This window comes from Engystomops pustulosus, chromosome 2 (assembly GCF_040894005.1).
Source record: "Engystomops pustulosus chromosome 2, aEngPut4.maternal, whole genome shotgun sequence".
NCBI classification, from domain to species: domain Eukaryota; kingdom Metazoa; phylum Chordata; class Amphibia; order Anura; family Leptodactylidae; genus Engystomops; species Engystomops pustulosus.
Window position 1 is genome coordinate 3099210 of NC_092412.1, and position 21288 is coordinate 3120497.

General features: G+C 49.5%; 1 protein-coding gene across 2 annotated transcripts in view; it reads right to left on the reverse strand.

Annotated features, from left to right (window-relative positions):
• Nucleotides 1-354: 354 nt before the first annotated feature.
• Nucleotides 355-21288, reverse strand: part of CCKBR (cholecystokinin B receptor) — a 62121-nt gene continuing 41187 nt past the window's right edge. For both annotated transcript variants that reach the window (XM_072133591.1, XM_072133592.1), the window contains exons 2-5: nucleotides 12359-12607; nucleotides 10879-11140; nucleotides 2947-3074; nucleotides 355-1257 (exon numbers count right to left, since the gene is read on the reverse strand). In XM_072133591.1, coding sequence (XP_071989692.1) covers nucleotides 725-1257; nucleotides 2947-3074; nucleotides 10879-11140; nucleotides 12359-12607 — 1172 coding nt within the window. In that variant the 3' untranslated portion in view covers nucleotides 355-724. The remainder of the gene's footprint in view (nucleotides 1258-2946; nucleotides 3075-10878; nucleotides 11141-12358; nucleotides 12608-21288) is intronic.

Here is a 21288-nt window from a genome sequence, read left to right on the forward strand (position 1 = left end):
CTGCAGAATCAACACTGACTGGACTTCAGCTGCATCATCCACAATGACCATCTGTCACCCCGAACTCTCCACCCCTTCAATGTCATCCATCCTTGTTGCACCCTGGCAATGGCCACTAGGGTCACAGAACTGACCTCCAGCCTCGCACTACACAATATAACCTCTTTACACCACTCCAGGGATCAATCACCTTATCGGTATATAGTGTGGTGGAAAGTCCAGAGAACATGGGAGAACATAGACATGGCTTTCGGTTGGGTAATGTCCAGAGCCAGCAAGGATCCCGAGGGCCAGCTATTTCACAAACTCAGTTCTGATTGGACTGATAAACCAAATGGTACATGACAATTAGCGTCCAAAATAAGTGGCTTCATGTCCAGCTGGACCCACCCTTCATAAATTACACTATATTACAACAAAGAGGTACACTATTTACAATTGTCTCGTGGGTCCTCAGACCCTCCCGATGTTCTGAGTTCATGTGTCTGTGATACTGGTTCCAGTGAAAACATAACAAGACGGCACCAGACGGACAAAAGGAACCAGCTGTGGAGTCCATCAGCGTGGCTGTTGAAGGCGTTCTGTGCCCACGGGCCATACATTAGATACATAGAATGTTACATCTGTGTTGTGAGGCCATGATGGGTGGATGCACGGCCTTGGTCTATACTAGAGTGCTGGTCCTGAGATGGGATGCACAATCCTTCCATGAGAGAAGTTGCACTCAGGAGGGTCCTAAGCTGCTGACCGTAGTGTAGCTGAACTTTGACAGAGAGGCTCCTGTGTTGCCTATGTCCTCCTCTGGTTCACGAAAACGTCTACAAGGCTTGATGCACCCTGCAAATGTAGATAGAAATGCCTTCCGAAAGCGCTTATTCATGAAACAGTAGATGATGGGGTTGACACAAGCGGACGTGTAGGACAGCAGGTGGATGAAGGATATGGGGGCTCCGGAGAGCAGTTTGAAGGCAGATTTCTCATCAAAGGCTTTCCAGGTGTTGGCAACATAGATGGGCATCCAGCAGATGAAGAACATGGCTACGATGACGATCAGCATGCGGATGACGCGCTTCTTGGCCATCAGCTTAGCTTCTGAGTTGTTAATCCGGGCGCGGTCCATCTTGGAGCAGGCGCCTGGAGTCAGAGTGGACATCTCCATGGTGTTACGTCGCTTGTTGACCTGAATGTAGCAGCCATCATTCTCATCACAGTTGGCAGCAGATGCTGATATGGCCACGCCAACACCATTCTTATTGGCTGAAACAAAAAAACCAAAGGATTTAGAGCTGACTAGTGGTAACAAATAGTTAGGTAATGGACACAAAGCAGAAGAAGTGGAAAAGGCTTCTTCTAGTCGCTACAAGACTATGGCTGCTCTGTCGCTTAGGAGCCCTCGTGGTGCCTTCAACCTGTGTCAGGATCATGGGGGCCCACAATGGAGATTTGGTTGCCTGCACACTGGGGGATTTGCTTGAAGGCTCTCGTGTCCATGCTGCTGGAACTAACACATTCACACTGGGGGATCTAGGGCATCTACACTGGTGGACCTGGTGTCTTCACAGTGTTGGGTCTAGTGCTCTGCTGGGTCTAGTACATCTACACTGGTGGATCCAGTACATCTACACTGGTGGACCAGGTGTCTTCACACTGTTGGGTCTAGTGCTCTGGTGGGACTAGTACATCTACACTGGTGGATGCAGTGTATCTATACTGGTGGATCCAGTACATCTACACTGGTGGAACTGGTGTCTTCACAGTGTTGGGTCTGGTGCTCTGGTGGGTCAAGTACATCTATACTGGTGGATCCAGTACATCTACACTGGTGGACCAGGTGTCTTCACACTGTTGGGTCTAGTGCTCTGGTGGGTCTAGTACATCTACACTGGTGGATGCAGTGTATCTATACTGGTGGATCCAGTACATCTACACTGGTGGACCTGGTGTCTTCACACTGTTGGGTCTGGTGCTCTGGTGGGTCAAGTACATCTATACTGGTGGATCCAGTACATCTACAATGGTGGACCAGGTGTCTTCACACTGTTGGGTCTAGTGTTCTGGTGGGACTAGTACATCTACACTGGTGGACCTGGTGTCTTCACAGTGTTGGGTCTAGTGCTCTGGTGGGACTAGTACATCTACACTGGTGGATGCAGTGTATCTATACTGGTGGATCCAGTACATCTACACTGGTGGACCTGGCATCTTCACACTGTTGGGTCTAGTGCTCTGGTGGGACTAGTACATCTACACTAGTGGATGCAGTGTATCTATATTGTTGGACCAGGTGTCTTCACACTGTTGGGTCTGGTGCTCTGGTGGATCCAGTACATCTACACTGGTGGACCTGGCATCTTCACACTGTTGGGTCTAGTGCTCTGGTGGGACTAGTACATCTACACTAGTGGATGCAGTGTATCTATATTGTTGGACCAGGTGTCTTCACACTGTTGGGTCTGGTGCTCTGGTGGATCCAGTACATCTACACTGGTGGACCTTGTTTTTTTCATACTGGTGGATCCAGTGCATCTATACTGGTGAATCAGGTATGTTCACTATGTAGGATCTGCTACAGATACATGGTTGGATGTGATGCAGCCACACCGATGGACCTGGTGTGTTCACACTGGAGGATTTGGTGGAGGATCTGTTGTAGCTTCATAAGGGGATCTGATGTATTCACACTGATGGATCGTGTATGTTCACACTGGTGCAGTTGGTGAGTCTACACTGGTGATACTGTTGTGTCCTCATTGGAGTGTCATGAGACAATGGGTCATCCTTCAAACTACCAGATATCCCAGTATAAATCTCGATCACCTGGGAACAGCTAGTCATCATCTGTCAATCAAGTATGAAGAGGCTGTCCCTATGAGACCCAAGGAGATGTTACTGTAGAAATATCTCGGAAATTCATGAATGTGGTTGGGATTGTGAGATACTTCTTACCTTTAGCCTCTTTGTTTAAGTCCATTTCAAACTGAATGCCTCTGTAGAGCTCATGCGATATGAGCCCATACGCCACAATCATCACCACGCCGGGGATGAAGAAAAGCACCGTGAGCAGGATGACGTACCTGGACACAAGAGACAGAACATCACTGCAGAGTTACAGGCCTCACATAGGACCACAGGTTGTTCTAGGTCTTCAGACACTGGTGGTCAGGTGTCGGGAGTGCTCCTCTACGGATCCTTCGCTGTCCTGAAACCGACCTCACGGTTGGTTCTGTCCGACCTAATTACTTAATTTTTTGATAGACCCGTTGGGTATCAGACCTGACTACATCTTCTATAGCTAAAAACTTCCCGGAAAAGAACTAAACCCACGGTGGAGGACAACGCAATCACTGTAGGACTTATGGCACGTTTACATCTCAGACGAGATAAGAAGAGCGAGGCTCATCAGGTCAATGATGGTGATGTAGGAGGACACAGAGATCTGGATGAGGACAGAGAAGTCTGAGAAAAGAAAGATGAATCTTGACATTGGAGTCTAGAGGAGGACAGAGAATGCATCTGGATGGGTCTGGAGAATGGAGGAGTCTTAAAGAGGGGCTGGAGGAGGACAGAAGTGTCAAGAGAAGACATGGGGGTCTGGAGTGGGACAGAGAAGCCTGGAAGATGGGACAGAGGGGTCTGGAAAAGCCTGAAGTCACCAAAGTGGTCCGAGGAGTCTGAGAGCACCATGGTCTATGTATGGTGGAAGCAATGGCTCTTCTCACCCTACAGACGAGGCCCTCAACTCCTGGAGGACGTACATGGAGATGACTTCTGCAGTCATGACCTCTACTTTCTGTGTTTCCTTATAAAGGTGTGGTTCCCTTCATACTCTATCCTGAGATGGTTTCTGGAGATAAGGAGACCTCGTCCAGGATCCATGCCCATAGAGTCCCCCCCCCATACGCTGCCAGTAACATTGCTGCCATTCCTCCGAGTGTTTACTAAGTGCCTGTAATCTGGAAGTAAACAGCAGATACAACGCCCTTGTGGAGCTCCACGACCTTCTCAGGCCGGTGCTCCTGCACAGTGTTGTCCCATCTCCGGCCACACCAGGTCGCTGCTCCTACTTCACAGTCATGTTAAGAAAATCAGTTTATAGAAACCGAGATATTACAATATTTCTATCAGGAAGAAGCTGTGAAGGTCACACCTCCTCCAGAAGACCCGAGAGATCTCCCACGCCTGGTGCACGGCCGAATACATGTAACTTCCCCCCAGGAGTGTAATATAAGAGCATCAGATCACATCAAGATAATCCGGAGGAGGGGAATAGGATGGAAACATCAACTCTGACAGAGAAGAAGAGATGAACAAAGAGACCACACAGAGGAGATCTGCTCGATTGTTCTCATATGATACAGGCCAACACTGTATAGGAGGACAGAGGAGTCTGGAGGAGGAGGAGGACAGAGGAGTCTGGAGGAGGAGGACAGAGGAGTCTGGAGGAGGAGGACAGAGGAGTCTGGAGGAGGACAGAGGAGTCTGGAGGAGGACAGAGGAGTCTGGAGGAGGAGGAGGACAGAGGAGTCTGGAGGAGGAGGACAGAGGAGTCTGGAGGAGGAGGAGGACAGAGGAGTCTGGAGGAGGAGGAGGACAGAGGAGTCTGGAGGAGGAGGAGGACAGAGGAGTCTGGAGGAGGAGGAGGACAGAGGAGTCTGGAGGAGGAGGAGGACAGAGGAGTCTGGAGGAGGAGGAGGACAGAGGAGTCTGGAGGAGGAGGAGGACAGAGGAGTCTGGAGGAGGAGGAGGACAGAGGAGTCTGGAGGAGGAGGAGGACAGAGGAGTCTGGAGGAGGAGGAGGACAGAGGAGTCTGAAGGAGGAGGAGGACAGAGGAGTCTGAAGGAGGAGGAGGACAGGGGAGTCTGAAGGAGGAGGAGGACAGGGGAGTCTGGAGGAAGAGGAGGACATAGGAATCTGGAGGAGGACAGAGTAGACTGGAGGAGGAGGAGGACAGAGGAGTCTGGAAGAGGAGGAGGACAGAGGAGTCTGGAAGAGGAGGAGGACAGAGGAGTCTGGAGGAGAAGGAGGAGGACAGAGGAGCCTGGAGGAGAAGGAGGAGGACAGAGGAGCCTGGAGGAGAAGGAGGAGGACAGAGGAGCCTGGAGGAGGAGGAAGAGGACAGAGGAGACTGGAGGAAGAAGAGGACAGAGGAGTCTGGAGGAAGAAGAGGACAGAGGAGTCTGGAGGAAGAAGAGGACAGAGGAGTCTGGAGGAAGAAGAGGACAGAGGAGTCTGGAGGAAGAAGAGGACAGAGGAGTCTGGAGGAAGAAGAGGACAGAGGAGTCTGGAGGAAGAAGAGGACAGAGGAGTCTGGAGGAAGAAGAGGACAGAGGAGTCTGGAGGAAGAAGAGGACAGAGGAGTCTGGAGGAAGAAGAGGACAGAGGAGTCTGGAGAAGGAGAACAGAGGAGTCTGGAGGAGGAGAAGGACAGAGGGGTATGGAGGAGGAGGAGGACAGAGGAATCTGGAGGAGGAGGAGGACAGAGGAGTCTGGAGGAGGAGGACAGAGGAATCTGGAGGAGGAGGAGGACAGAGGAATCTGGAGGAGGAGGAGGACAGAGGAATCTGGAGGAGGAGGACAGAGGAGACTGGAGGAGGAGGAGGACAGAGAAGACTGGAGGAGGAGGAGGACAGAGGAGTCTGGAGGAGGAGGACAGAGGAGTCTGGAGGAGGAGGACAGAGGAGTCTGGAGGAGGAGGACAGAGGAGTCTGGAGGAGGAGGACAGAGGAATCTGGAGGAGGAGGAGGAGGACAGAGGAATCTGGAGGAGGAGGAGGACAGAGGAATCTGGAGGAGGAGGAGGGCAGAGGAATCTGGAGGAGGAGGACAGAGAAATCTGGAGGAGGAGGAGTCTGGAGGAGGAGGACAGAGGAGTCTGGAGGAGGAGGAGGACAGAGGAGTCTGGAGGAGGAGGAGGACAGAGGGGTCTGGAGGGAGGAGGAGGACAGAGGAGTCTGGAGGAGGAGGAGGACAGAGGAGTCTGGAGGAGGAGGAGGACAGAGGAGTCTGGAGGAGGAGGAGGACAGAGGAGTCTGGAGGAGGAGGAGGAGGACAGAGGAGTCTGGAGAGGAGGACAGAGGAGTCTGGACGAGGAGGAGGACAGAGGAATCTGGACGAGGAGGAGGACAGAGGAATCTGGAGGAGGAGGAGGACAGAGGAATCTGGAGAAGGAGGACAGAGGAGTCTGGAGGAGGAGGACAGAGGAGACTGGAGGAGGAGGAGGACAGAGGATTCTGGAGGAGGAGGACAGAGGAGTCTGGAGGAGGAGGACAGAGGAGTCTGGAGGAGGAGGACAGAGGAGTCTGGAGGAGGAGGACAGAGGAGTCTGGAGGAGGACAGAGGAGTCTGGAGGAAGAGGAGGACAGAGGAGTCTGGAGGAAGAGGAGGACAGAGGAGTCTGGAGGAGGAGGACAGAGGAATCTGGAGGAGGAGGAGGACAGAGGAATCTGGAGGAGGAGGAGGACAGAGGAATCTGGAGGAGGAGGACAGAGGAGACTGGAGGAGGAGGAGGACAGAGAAGACTGGAGGAGGAGGAGGACAGAGGAGTCTGGAGGAGGAGGACAGAGGAGTCTGGAGGAGGAGGACAGAGGAGTCTGGAGGAGGAGGACAGAGGAGTCTGGAGGAGGAGGACAGAGGAATCTGGAGGAGGAGGAGGAGGACAGAGGAATCTGGAGGAGGAGGAGGACAGAGGAATCTGGAGGAGGAGGAGGGCAGAGGAGTCTGGAGGAGGAGGACAGAGAAATCTGGAGGAGGAGGAGTCTGGAGGAGGAGGACAGAGGAGTCTGGAGGAGGAGGAGGACAGAGGAGTCTGGAGGAGGAGGAGGACAGAGGGGTCTGGAGGGAGGAGGAGGACAGAGGAGTCTGGAGGAGGAGGAGGACAGAGGAGTCTGGAGGAGGAGGAGGACAGAGGAGTCTGGAGGAGGAGGAGGACAGAGGAGTCTGGAGGAGGAGGAGGAGGACAGAGGCGTCTGGAGGAGGAGGAGGAGGACAGAGGAGTCTGGAGAGGAGGACAGAGGAGTCTGGACGAGGAGGAGGACAGAGGAATCTGGACGAGGAGGAGGACAGAGGAATCTGGAGGAGGAGGAGGACAGAGGAATCTGGAGAAGGAGGACAGAGGAGTCTGGAGGAGGAGGACAGAGGAGACTGGAGGAGGAGGAGGACAGAGGATTCTGGAGGAGGAGGAGGACAGAGGAGTCTGGAGGAGGAGGACAGAGGAGTCTGGAGGAGGAGGACAGAGGAGTCTGGAGGAGGACAGAGGAGTCTGGAGGAAGAGGAGGACAGAGGAGTCTGGAGGAAGAGGAGGACAGAGGAGTCTGGAGGAGGAGAAGGACAGAGGAGTATGGAGGAAAAGGAGGACAGAGGAGTCTGGAGGAGGAGGAGGACAGAGGAGTCTGGAGGAGGAGGAGGACAGAGGAGTCTGGAGGAGGAGGACAGAGGAATATGGAGGAGGACGACAGAGGAGTCTGGAGGAGGAAGAGGACAGAGGAGCCTGGAGGAGGAAGAGGGCAGAGGAGTCTGGAGGAAGAAGAGGACAGAGGAGTCTGGAGGAAGAAGAGGACAGAGGAGTCTGGAGGAAGAAGAGGACAGAGGAGTCTGGAGGAGGAGGAGGACAGAGGAGTCTGGAGGAGGAGGACAGAGGAGTCTGGAGGAAGAAGAGGACGGGAGTCTGGAGGAAGAAGAGGACAGAGGAGTCTGGAGGAGGAGAAGGACAGAGGGGTATGGAGGAGAAGGAGGACAGAGGAGTCTGGAGGAGGAGGACAGAGAAATCTGGAGGAGGAGAAGGACAGAGGGGTATGGAGGAGAAGGAGGAGAGAGGAATCTGGAGGAGAAGGAGGACAGAGGAATCTGGAGGAGGAGGAGGACAGAGGAGTCTGGAGGAGGAGGACAGAGAAATCTGGAGGAGAAGGAGGACAGAGGAATCTGGAGGAGGAGGAGGGCAGAGGAGTCTGGAGGAGGAGGACAGAGAAATCTGGAGGAGAAGGAGGACAGAGGAATCTGGAGGAGGAGGAGGGCAGAGGAGTCTGGAGGAGGAGGACAGAGAAATCTGGAGGAGAAGGAGGACAGAGGAATCTGGAGGAGGAGGAGGGCAGAGGAGTCTGGAGGAGGAGGACAGAGAAATCTGGAGGAGGAGGAGTCTGGAGGAGGAGGACAGAGGAGTCTGGAGGAGGAGGAGGACAGAGGAGTCTGGAGGAGGAGGACAGAGAAATCTGGAGGAGAAGGAGGACAGAGGAATCTGGAGGAGGAGGAGGGCAGAGGAGTCTGGAGGAGGAGGACAGAGAAATCTGGAGGAGGAGGAGTCTGGAGGAGGTGGACAGAGGAGTCTGGAGGAGGAGGAGGACAGAGGAGTCTGGAGGAGGAGGAGGACAGAGGAGTCTGGAGGAGGAGGACAAAGGAGTCTGGAGGAGGAGGAGGACAGAGGAGGAGGACAGAGGAGTCTGGAGGAGGAGGAGGACAGAGGAGTCTGGAGGAGGAGGACAGAGGAGACTGGAGGAGGAGGAGGACAGAGGAGTCTGGAGGAAGAGGAGGACAGAGGAGTCTGGAGGAAGAGGAGGACAGAGGAGTCTGGAGGAGGAGGAGGACAGAGGGGTCTGGAGGAGGAGAAGGACAGAGGAGTCTGGAGGAGGAGAAGGACAGAGGAGTCTGGAGGAGAAGGAGGACAGAGGAGTCTGGAGGAGAAGGAGGACAGAGGAGTCTGGAGGAAGAAGAGGACAGAGGAGTCTGGAGGAAGAAGAGGACAGAGGAGTCTGGAGGAAGAAGAGGACGGGAGTCTGGAGGAAGAAGAGGACAGAGGAGTCTGGAGGAGGAGAAGGACAGAGGGGTATGGAGGAGAAGGAGGACAGAGGAGTCTGGAGGAGGAGGACAGAGAAATCTGGAGGAGGAGAAGGACAGAGGGGTATGGAGGAGAAGGAGGACAGAGGAATCTGGAGGAGAAGGAGGACAGAGGAATCTGGAGGAGGAGGAGGACAGAGGAGTCTGGAGGAGGAGGACAGAGAAATCTGGAGGAGAAGGAGGACAGAGGAATCTGGAGGAGGAGGAGGGCAGAGGAGTCTGGAGGAGGAGGACAGAGAAATCTGGAGGAGAAGGAGGACAGAGGAATCTGGAGGAGGAGGAGGGCAGAGGAGTCTGGAGGAGGAGGACAGAGAAATCTGGAGGAGAAGGAGGACAGAGGAATCTGGAGGAGGAGGAGGGCAGAGGAGTCTGGAGGAGGAGGACAGAGAAATCTGGAGGAGGAGGAGTCTGGAGGAGGAGGACAGAGGAGTCTGGAGGAGGAGGAGGACAGAGGAGTCTGGAGGAGGAGGACAGAGAAATCTGGAGGAGAAGGAGGACAGAGGAATCTGGAGGAGGAGGAGGGCAGAGGAGTCTGGAGGAGGAGGACAGAGAAATCTGGAGGAGGAGGAGTCTGGAGGAGGTGGACAGAGGAGTCTGGAGGAGGAGGAGGACAGAGGAGTCTGGAGGAGGAGGAGGACAGAGGAGTCAGGAGGAGGAGGACAAAGGAGTCTGGAGGAGGAGGACAAAGGAGTCTGGAGGAGGAGGAGGACAGAGGAGTCTGGAGGTGGAGGACAGAGGAGTCTGGAGGAGGAGGAGGACAGAGGAGTCTGGAGGAGGAGGACAGAGGAAACTGGAGGAGGAGGAGGACAGAGGAGTCTGGAGGAAGAGGAGGACAGAGGAGTCTGGAGGAAGAGGAGGACAGAGGAGTCTGGAGGAGGAGAAGGACAGAGGAGTCTGGAGGAGGAGAAGGACAGAGGAGTCTGGAGGAGAAGGAGGACAGAGGAGTCTGGAGGAGAAGGAGGACAGAGGAGTCTGGAGGAAGAAGAGGACAGAGGAGTCTGGAGGAAGAAGAGGACAGAGGAGTCTGGAGGAGGAGGACAGAGGAGTCTGGAGGAGGAAGAGGAGGAGGAGGACAGAGGAGTCTGGAGGAGGAGGAGGAGGAGGAGGACAGTGGAGTCTGGAGGAGGAGGAAGACAGAGGAGTCTGGAGGAGGAGCAGGACAGAGGAGTCTGGAGGAGGAGGAGGAGGAGGACAGTGGAGTCTGGAGGAGGAGGAAGACAGAGGAGTCTGGAGGAGGAGGAGGACAGAGGAGTCTGGAGGAGGAGGAAGACAGAGGAGTCTGGAGGAGGAGGACAGAAGAGTCTGGAGGAGGACAGAGGAGTCTGGAGGAGGACAGAGGAGTCTGGAGGAGGAGGACAGAAGAGTCTGGAGGAGGAGGACAGAGGAGTCTGGAGGAGGAGGAGGACAGAGGAGTCTGGAGGAGGAGGACAGAAGAGTCTGGAGGAGGACAGAGGAGTCTGGAGGAGGACAGAGGAGTCTGGAGGAGGAGGACAGAAGAGTCTGGAGGAGGAGGACAGAGGATTCTGGAGGAGGAGGAGGACGACAGAGGAGTCTGGAGGAGGAGGACAGAGGAGTCTGGAGGAGGAGGACGACAGAGGAGTCTGGAGGAGGAGGACGACGACAGAGGAGTCTGGAGGAGGAGGACAGAGGAGTCTGGAGGAGAAGGAGGACAGAGGGGTCTGGAGGGATGAGGAGGACAGAGGGGTCTGGAGGGAGGAGGAGGACAGAGGAGTCTGGAGGAGGAGGAGGACAGAGGAGTCTGGAGGAGGAGGAGGACAGAGGAGTCTGGAGAAGGAGGAGGACAGAGGAGTCTGGAGGAGGAGGACGACAGAGGAGTCTGGAGGAGGACAGAGGAGTCTGGAGGAGGAGGACGACAGAGGAGTCTGGAGGAGGAGGAGGACAGAAGAGTCTGGAGGAGGAGGAGGACAGCGGAGTCTGGAGGAGGAGGAGGACAGAGGAGTCTGGAGGCGGAGGACCCAGGAGTCTGGAGGGGACAGGTGAGTGTAGACATAGGACCTTGTGGGTGGACCTTGGAGGGTCCTGAGCACTCACCACGCCTGCTGCACCTGGTCATTGGGCCACTTGAGGCGGCACTGGTAGCCCTCCTGGTTGCCGGCCATGGTGAAGCTGACCAGGGTGTTGTAGACGGGGTAGGGGATCATGATGATGATGGAGAGGATCCAGGTGGCGGCGATGACCTTGTAGGCGTGGGATCGGGTCTGCCACACCCGGGACTTCAGGGGGTTACAGATGGCGCTGTAGCGCTCTATGGCGATGGCCACCAGGTTAAAGGTCGAGACGCTTACCGAAATACCTGAAGAAGAAGAGAAGGCAACACATCAACACAGAACAACGACATCCTGGAGCTCCACCTTATTATCTCTGATTGAGCTCTATATTATTATCGCTGAGCTCCACCTTATTATCTCTGATTGAGCTCTATATTATTATCTCTGAGCTCCACCTTATTATCTCCGAGCTGCACTTTATAATCTCTGAGCTCCACCTTATTATCTCTGAGCTCCACATTAATATCACTGAGCTCCAGCTTATTATCTCTGAGCTCCACCTTATTAGCTCTGAGCTCCATATTAATATCACTGAGCTCCACCTTATTATCTCTGAGCTCCACCTCATTATCTTATTAGTTGTTTCTATCCCTGCCCTTATATCTCATAGATGTCTATTCACGCTGTATTATGTCATGGATTGCATTATTATCTCAAAGCTCCACATTACTATCTCAGGGCCCTCAGCCCTAGTGTTATTACTCTATGATATACTCAAATCAATGTTATTATCTCAAATCTCTATATTATTATCTCGGGGCTCTATGTTATTATCTTCAAGCTCTATGTTATTATCTCGGGGCTCTGTATTATTATTGCGCCCTCTGGTTACCCATGAAGTAGGCTGCGTTCTACTTATATTCTTATCTCGGGGCTCTGTGCTCTTATCTCAAGGCTCTGTGTTCTTATCTCCGGGCTCTCTGCTCTTATCTCAAGGCTCTATGTTCTTATCTCCGGGCTCTGTGCTCTTATCTCGGGGCTCTGTGCTCTTATCTCCGGGCTCTCTGCTCTTATCTCAAGGCTCTATGTTCTTATCTCCGGGCTCTGTGCTCTTATCTCAAGGCTCTATGTTCTTATCTCCGGGCTCTCTTCTCTTATCTCCGGGCTCTGTGCTCTTATCTCGGGGCTCTGTGCTCTTATCTCAAGGCTCTATGTTCTTATCTCAGGGCTCTGTATTCTTATCTCGGGGCTCTGTATTCTTATCTCGGGGCTCTGTATTCTTATCTCGGGGCTCTGTATTCTTATCTCGGGGCTCTGTGTTCTTATCTCGGGGCTCTGTGTTCTTATCCCGGGGCTCTGTGTTCTTATCCCGGGGCTCTGTGTTCTTATCTCGGGGCTCTGTGTTCTTATCTCGGGGCTCTGTGTTCTTATCTCGGGGCTCTGTGTTCTTATCTCGGGCTCTGTGTTCTTATCTCGGGCTCTGTGTTCTTATCTCGGGGTTACCCATGATGCCCTGCGGTTACCCATGAAGTAGGCTGCGGTCTTGCAGATGACTTCCCCGAAGATGAAGTTGCCCATGAGGTTGGGGATGAGGGTGAAGGGCATGCACAGCAGGGACACCATGATGTCGCTCAGGGCCAGGGACAGCAGGAAGCAGTTGGTGATGGTGCGCAGACGCTTGTTCATCAGCAGGACGATGATGATGAGGGTATTCCCAAAGACGCTGAGGAGGAAGATGATGCAGTACAGCAGGATCCGCACCCAGTTCAGATCTGCAAGAAACCGCACATCAGTGTCAGCTCAACCGACTCCAGTCACAGCCAGAGCTGCAGCCATAATTATATTAATACAGTGTATATGTTACTCCAGTCACAGCCAGAGCTGCAGCCATAATTATATTAATAGTGTATATGTTACTCCAGTCACAGCCAGAGCTGCAGTCATAATTATATTAATAGTGTATATGTTACTCCAGTCACAGCCAGAGCTGCAGTCATAATTATATTAATAGTGTATATGTTACTCCAGTCACAGCCAGAGCTGCAGTCATAATTATATTAATACAGTGTATATGTTACTCCAGTCACAGCCAGAGCTGCAGTCATAATTATATTAATACAGTGTATATGTTACTCCAGTCACAGCCAGAGCTGCAGCCATAATTATATTAATACAGTGTATATGTTACTCCAGTCACAGCCAGAGCTGCAGTCATAATTATATTAATAGTGTATATGTTACTCCAGTCACAGCCAGAGCTGCAGCCATAATTATATTAATAGTGTATATGTTACTCCAGTCACAGCCAGAGCTGCAGTCATAATTATATTAATAGTGTATATGTTACTCCAGTCACAGCCAGAGCTGCAGTCATAATTATATTAATAGTGTATATGTTACTCCAGTCACAGCCAGAGCTGCAGTCATAATTATATTAATACAGTGTATATGTTACTCCAGTCACAGCCAGAGCTGCAGTCATAATTATATTAATACAGTGTATATGTTACTCCAGTCACAGCCAGAGCTGCAGCCATAATTATATTAATACAGTGTATATGTTACTCCAGTCACAGCCAGAGCTGCAGTCATAATTATATTAATACAGTGTATATGTTACTCCAGTCACAGCCAGAGCTGCAGCCATAATTATATTAATACAGTGTATATGTTACTCCAGTCACAGCCAGAGCTGCAGCCATAATTATATTAATACAGTGTATATGTTACTCCAGTCACAGCCAGAGCTGCAGTCATAATTATATTAATAGTGTATATGTTACTCCAGTCACAGCCAGAGCTGCAGCCATAATTATATTAATACAGTGTATATGTTACTCCAGTCACAGCCAGAGCTGCAGCCATAATTATATTAATAGTGTATATGTTACTCCAGTCACAGCCAGAGCTGCAGCCATAATTATATTAATACAGTGTATATGTTACTCCAGTCACAGCCAGAGCTGCAGTCATAATTATATTAATAGTGTATATGTTACTCCAGTCACAGCCAGAGCTGCAGCCATAATTATATTAATACAGTGTATATGTTACTCCAGTCACAGCCAGAGCTGCAGTCATAATTATATTAATACAGTGTATATGTTACTCCAGTCACAGCCAGAGCTGCAGCCATAATTATATTAATACAGTGTATATGTTACTCCAGTCACAGCCAGAGCTGCAGTCATAATTATATTAATACAGTGTATATGTTACTCCAGTCACAGCCAGAGCTGCAGTCATAATAATATTAATAGTGTATATGTTACTCCAGTCACAGCCAGAGCTGCAGCCATAATTATATTAATAGTGTATATGTTACTCCAGTCACAGCCAGAGCTGCAGTCATAATTATATTAATAGTGTATATGTTACTCCAGTCACAGCCAGAGCTGCAGCCATAATTATATTAATACAGTGTATATGTTACTCCAGTCACAGCCAGAGCTGCAGTCATAATTATATTAATACAGTGTATATGTTACTCCAGTCACAGCCAGAGCTGCAGCCATAATTATATTAATAGTGTATATGTTACTCCAGTCACAGCCAGAGCTGCAGTCATAATTATATTAATAGTGTATATGTTACTCCAGTCACAGCCAGAGCTGCAGCCATAATTATATTAATACAGTGTATATGTTACTCCAGTCACAGCCAGAGCTGCAGTCATAATTATATTAATACAGTGTATATGTTACTCCAGTCACAGCCAGAGCTGCAGCCATAATTATATTAATACAGTGTATATGTTACTCCATTCACAGCCAGAGCTGCAGTCATAATTATATTAATACAGTGTATATGTTACTCCAGTCACAGCCAGAGCTGCAGCCATAATTATATTAATAGTGTATATGTTACTCCAGTCACAGCCAGAGCTGCAGTCATAATTATATTAATAGTGTATATGTTACTCCAGTCACAGCCAGAGCTGCAGTCATAATTATATTAATAGTGTATATGTTACTCCAGTCACAGCCAGAGCTGCAGTCATAATTATATTAATAGTGTATATGTTACTCCAGTCACAGCCAGAGCTGCAGCCATAATTATATTAATACAGTGTATATGTTACTCCAGTCACAGCCAGAGCTGCAGTCATAATTATATTAATAGTGTATATGTTACTCCAGTCACAGCCAGAGCTGCAGCCATAATTATATTAATACAGTGTATATGTTACTCCAGTCACAGCCAGAGCTGCAGCCATAATTATATTAATAGTGTATATGTTACTCCAGTCACAGCCAGAGCTGCAGCCATAATTATATTAATACAGTGTATATGTTACTCCAGTCACAGCCAGAGCTGCAGCCATAATTATATTAATACAGTGTATATGTTACTCCAGTCACAGCCAGAGCTGCAGTCATAATTATATTAATACAGTGTATATGTTACTCCAGTCACAGCCAGAGCTGCAGCCATAATTATATTAATACAGTGTATATGTTACTCCAGTCACAGCCAGAGCTGCAGTCATAATTATATTAATACAGTGTATACGTTACTCCAGTCACAGCCAGAGCTGCAGCCATAATTATATTAATACAGTGTATATGTTACTCCAGTCACAGCCAGAGCTGCAGCCATAATTATATTAATGCAGTGTATATGTTACTCTAGTCACAGCCAGAGCTGCAGCCATAATTATATTAATACAGTGTATATGTTACTCCAGTCACAGCCAGAGCTGCAGTCATAATTATATTAATACATTGCATATGATACAACAGTCACAGCCAGAGCTGCAGTCATAATTATATTAATACATTGCATATGATACAACAGTCACAGCCAGAGCTGCAGTCATAATTATATTAATAGTGTATATGTTACTCCAGTCACAGCCAGAGCTGCAGCCATAATTATATTAATACAGTGTATATGTTACTCCAGTCACAGCCAGAGCTGCAGTCATAATTATATTAATACAGTGTATATGTTACTCCAGTCACAGCCAGAGCTGCAGCCATAATTATATTAATAGTGTATATGTTACTCCAGTCACAGCCAGAGCTGCAGTCACAATTATATTAATAGTGTATATGTTACTCCAGTCACAGCCAGAGCTGCAGCCATAATTATATTAATACAGTGTATATGTTACTCCAGTCACAGCCAGAGCTGCAGTCATAATTATATTAATACAGTGTATATGTTACTCCAGTCACAGCCAGAGCTGCAGCCATAATTATATTAATACAGTGTATATGTTACTCCAGTCACAGCCAGAGCTGCAGTCATAATTATATTAATACAGTGTATACGTTACTCCAGTCACAGCCAGAGCTGCAGCCATAATTATATTAATACAGTGTATATGTTACTCCAGTCACAGCCAGAGCTGCAGTCATAATTATATTAATACAGTGTATATGTTACTCCAGTCACAGCCAGAGCTGCAGCCATAATTATATTAATGCAGTGTATATGTTACTCTAGTCACAGCCAGAGCTGCAGCCATAATTATATTAATACAGTGTATATGTTACTCCAGTCACAGCCAGAGCTGCAGTCATAATTATATTAATACATTGCATATGATACAGTCACAGCCAGAGCTGCAGTCATAATTATATTAATACATTGCATATGATACAACAGTCACAGCCAGAGCTGCAGTAATAATTATATTAATACATTGCATATGATACAACAGTCACTACCAGAGCTGCAGTCATTTATACTAATACATCGCGAGTTATACTCCAGTCACAGCCAGAGCTGCAGTCATATTTAAACTAATACATTGCATGCGATACTCCAGTCACTGCCAGAGCTGCAGTCACAATTCTACTGATATATCACAAGTTATACTCCAGTAACAGCCAGAGCTGTAGTTGTAATTATATTGATACATTACATATGATACTCCATTCACAGTCAGAGCTGCAGTCACATTCAAATTGATACATCGCATGTTATACTGAAGTCACTTCCAAAGCTGCAGTCACAATTCTGCTGATACATCGTGAGTTATACTCCAGTCACTGCCAGAGCTGCAGTCATAATTATATTAATACATTGCATATGATACTCCAGTCACAGCCAGAGCTGCAGTCATATTTATACTAATACATCGAATGCGATACTCCAGTCACTGCCAGAGCTGCAGTCATAATTATACTAATACATCGTATGCGATACTCCAGTCACTGCCAGAGCTGTAGTTGTAATTATATCAGTACATTACATATGATACTCCAGTCACAGCCAGAGCTGCAGTCACAATTAAATTGAAACATTGCATGTTAAACTCAAATCACTTTCATAGCTGCAGTCACAATTCTACTGATATATCACAAGTTATACTCCAGTAACAGCCAGAGCTGTAGTTGTAATTATATTGATACATTACATATGATACTCCATTCACAGTCAGAGCTGCAGTAACATTCAAATTGATACATCACATGTTATAGTGAAGTCACTTCCAAAGCTGCAGTCACAATTCTGCTGATACATCACAAGTTATACTCCAGTCACTGCCAGAGCTGCAGTCATAATTATATTAATACATTGCATATGATACTCCAGTCACAAAGTGCAAAACATTTATCACGCAGAAGTGTCACACACCCCATGCTACAGGGGCACCGAGAAAAGTACACCACCTACATAGTACCCACTGCACATAGTACACAGCCTGCACATAGTACACACCCTGCACATATTATACACTGCACATAGTACACCCCCTGCACATAGTACACCCCCTGCACATAGTACACACCCAGCACATAGTACACCCCCTGCACATAGTATACACCCTGCACATATTATACACTGCACATAGTACACCCCCTGCACATAGTACACACCCTGCACATAGTATACACCCTGCACATAGTACACCCCCTGCACATAGTACACCCTGCACATATTATACACTGCACATAGTACACCCCCTGCACATAGTACACACCCTGCACATATTATACACTGCACATAGTACACCCCCTGCACATAGTACACACCCTGCACATAGTATACACCCCCTGCACATAGTATACACCCCCTGCACATAGTATACACACCCTGCACATAATAAACACCCCCTGCACATAGTACACACACTGCACATAGTACACACCCCCTGCACATAGTATACACACCCTGCACATAATAAACACCCCCTGCACATAGTACACATCCTGCACATAGTACACCCCCTGCACATAGTACACCCCCTGCACATAGTACATACCCTGCATATAGTACAAACTGCACACAGTACACACCCCCTGCACATAGTACACCACCTGCACATAGTACACCACCTGCACATAGTACACCCCCTGCACATAGTACACACCCTGCACATAGTACACACCCTGCACATAGTACACCCTGCACATAGTACACCCTGCACATAGTACACCCTGCACATATTATACACTGCACATAGTACACACCTCCTGCACATAGTATACACCCCCAGCACATAGTATACACCCCCAGCACATAGTATACACCACCTGCACATAGTATACACCCCCTGCACATAGAACACATCCCCCTGCACATAGCACACCCCCTGCACATAGTACACCCCCTGCACATAGTACACACTGCACATAGTACACCCTGCACATATTATACACTGCATATAGTACACCCCCTGCACATAGTATACACCCCCTGCACATAGTATACACCACCTGCACATAGTATACACCACCTGCACATAGTATACACCACCTGCACATAGCACACCCCCTGCACATAGTACACCCCCTGCACATAGTACACACTGCACATAGTACACCCTGCACATAGTACACCCTGCACATATTATACACTGCACATAGTACACCCTGCACATATTATACACTGCACATAGTACACCCCCTGCATATAGTACACACCCCCTGCACATAGTATACACCCCCTGCACATAGTATACACCCCCTGCACATAGAACACACCCCCTGCACATAGTACACCCCCTGCACATAGTACACCCCATGCACATAGTACACCCCATGCACATAGTACACCCCCCTGCACATAGTACACCCCCTGCACATAGTACACCCCCTGCACATAGTACACCCCCTGCACATAGTACACCCCCTGCACATAGTACACCCCATGCACATAGTACACCCCATGCACATAGAACACACCCCCTGCACATAGTACACCCCATGCACATAGTACACCCCATGCACATAGTACACCCCCCTGCACATAGTACACCCCCTGCACATAGTACACCCTGCACATAGTACACACCCTGCACATAGTACACACCCTGCACATAGTACACCCTGCACATAGTACACCCCCTGCACATAGTACACACTGCACATAGTACACCCCCTGCACATAGTACACACCCTGCACATAGTACACCCCCTGCACAGCACACAGATAACTGCACATAGTACACACCCCCTGCACATAGTGTACACCCCCTGCACATAGTGTACACCCCCTGCACATAGTACACCCCCTGCACATAGTATACACCCCCTGCACATAGTGTACACCCCCTGCACATAGTACAATGTATATTGCACATTGTACACCCTGCACATAGTACACACCCTGCACATAGTACACACCCTGCACATAGTACACACCCTGCACATAGTACAACCTGCACATAGTACACCCCCTGCACAAAGTACACACCGCCTGCACATAGTATACACCCCCTGCACATAGTGTACACCCCCTGCACATAGTACAATGTATATTGCACATAGTACACCCTGCACATAGTACACCCTGCACATAGTACACACCCTGCACATAGTACACCCCCTGCACATAGTACACCCCCTGCACATAGTATACCCCCTGCACATAGTACACACTGCATATAGTACACACTGCACATAGTACACCCCCTGCACATAGTACACACTGCATATAGTACACACTGCATATAGTACACACTGCACATAGTACACACCCTGCACATAGCACACACCCTGCACATAGTAAACCCTGCACATAGTACACCCTGCACATAGTACACCCTGCACATAGTACACACCCTGCACATAGTACACACCCTGCACAAAGTACACACCCCCTGCACATAGTACACCCCCTGCACATATTATACAATGCACATAGTACATCCCCTGCACATAGTACACATCCTGCACATAGTACACCCCCTGCACATAGAACACATCCCCCTGCTCATAGCACACACCCCCTGCACATAGTACACACCCCCTGCACATAGTACACACCCCCTGCACATAGTACACTCCCCCTGCACAAAGTACACACCCCCTGCACATAGTACACAACCTGCACATAGTACACCCCCTGTACATAGTACACACCCCCTGCACATAGTACACCCCCTGCACATAGTACACCCCCCTGCACATAGTACACCCCCTGCACATAGTACACCCCCTGCACATAGTACACCCCCCTGCACATAGTACACACCCCCTGCACATAGTATACACCCCCTGCACATAGTATACACCCCCTGCACATAGTATACACCCCCTGCACATAGTACACACCCTGCACATAGTATACACACCCTGCACATAATACACACCCCCTGCACATAGTATACACCCCCTGCACATAGCATACACCACCTGCACATAGTGTACACCCCCTGCACATAGTGTACACCCCTTGCACATAGTACACCCTCCACATATTATACACTGCACATAGTACACACTGCACATAGTACACACTGCACATAGTACACACTGCACATAGTACACACCCTGCACATAGTACACCCTGAACATATTATACACTGCACATAGTACACACCCTGCACATAGTACACACCCCCTGCACATAGCATACACCCCCTGCACATAGTATACACCCCCTGCACATAGTATACATCCCCTGCACATAGTACACCCCCCTGCACATAGTACACCCCCTGCACATAGTACACACCCTCTGCACATAGTATAAACCCCCTGCACATAGTACACCCCCCTGCACATAGTACACACACTCTGAACATAGTACACACCCTGCACATAGTAAAAATCCTGCACATAGTACACCCCCTGCACATAGTACACACCCCCTGCACATAGTACACACCCTGCACATAGTACACCCCCCTGCACATAGTACACCACCTGCACATAGTACACCCCCTGCACATAGTACACCCCCTGCACATAGTACACCCCTGCACATAGTACACACACCCTGCACATAGTACACACCCCCTGCACATAGTACAACCCCTGCACATAGCACACACACTGCACATAGTACACACCCCTGCACATAGCACTCCCCCTGCACATAGTACACCCTGCACATAGTACACACACCCTGCACATAGTACACCCCCTGCACATAGTACACACCCCCTGCACATAGTACACACCCCCTGCACATAGTACACACCCCCTGCACATAGTACACACCCCCTGCACATAGTACACACTGCACATAGTACACCCCCTGCACATAGTACACA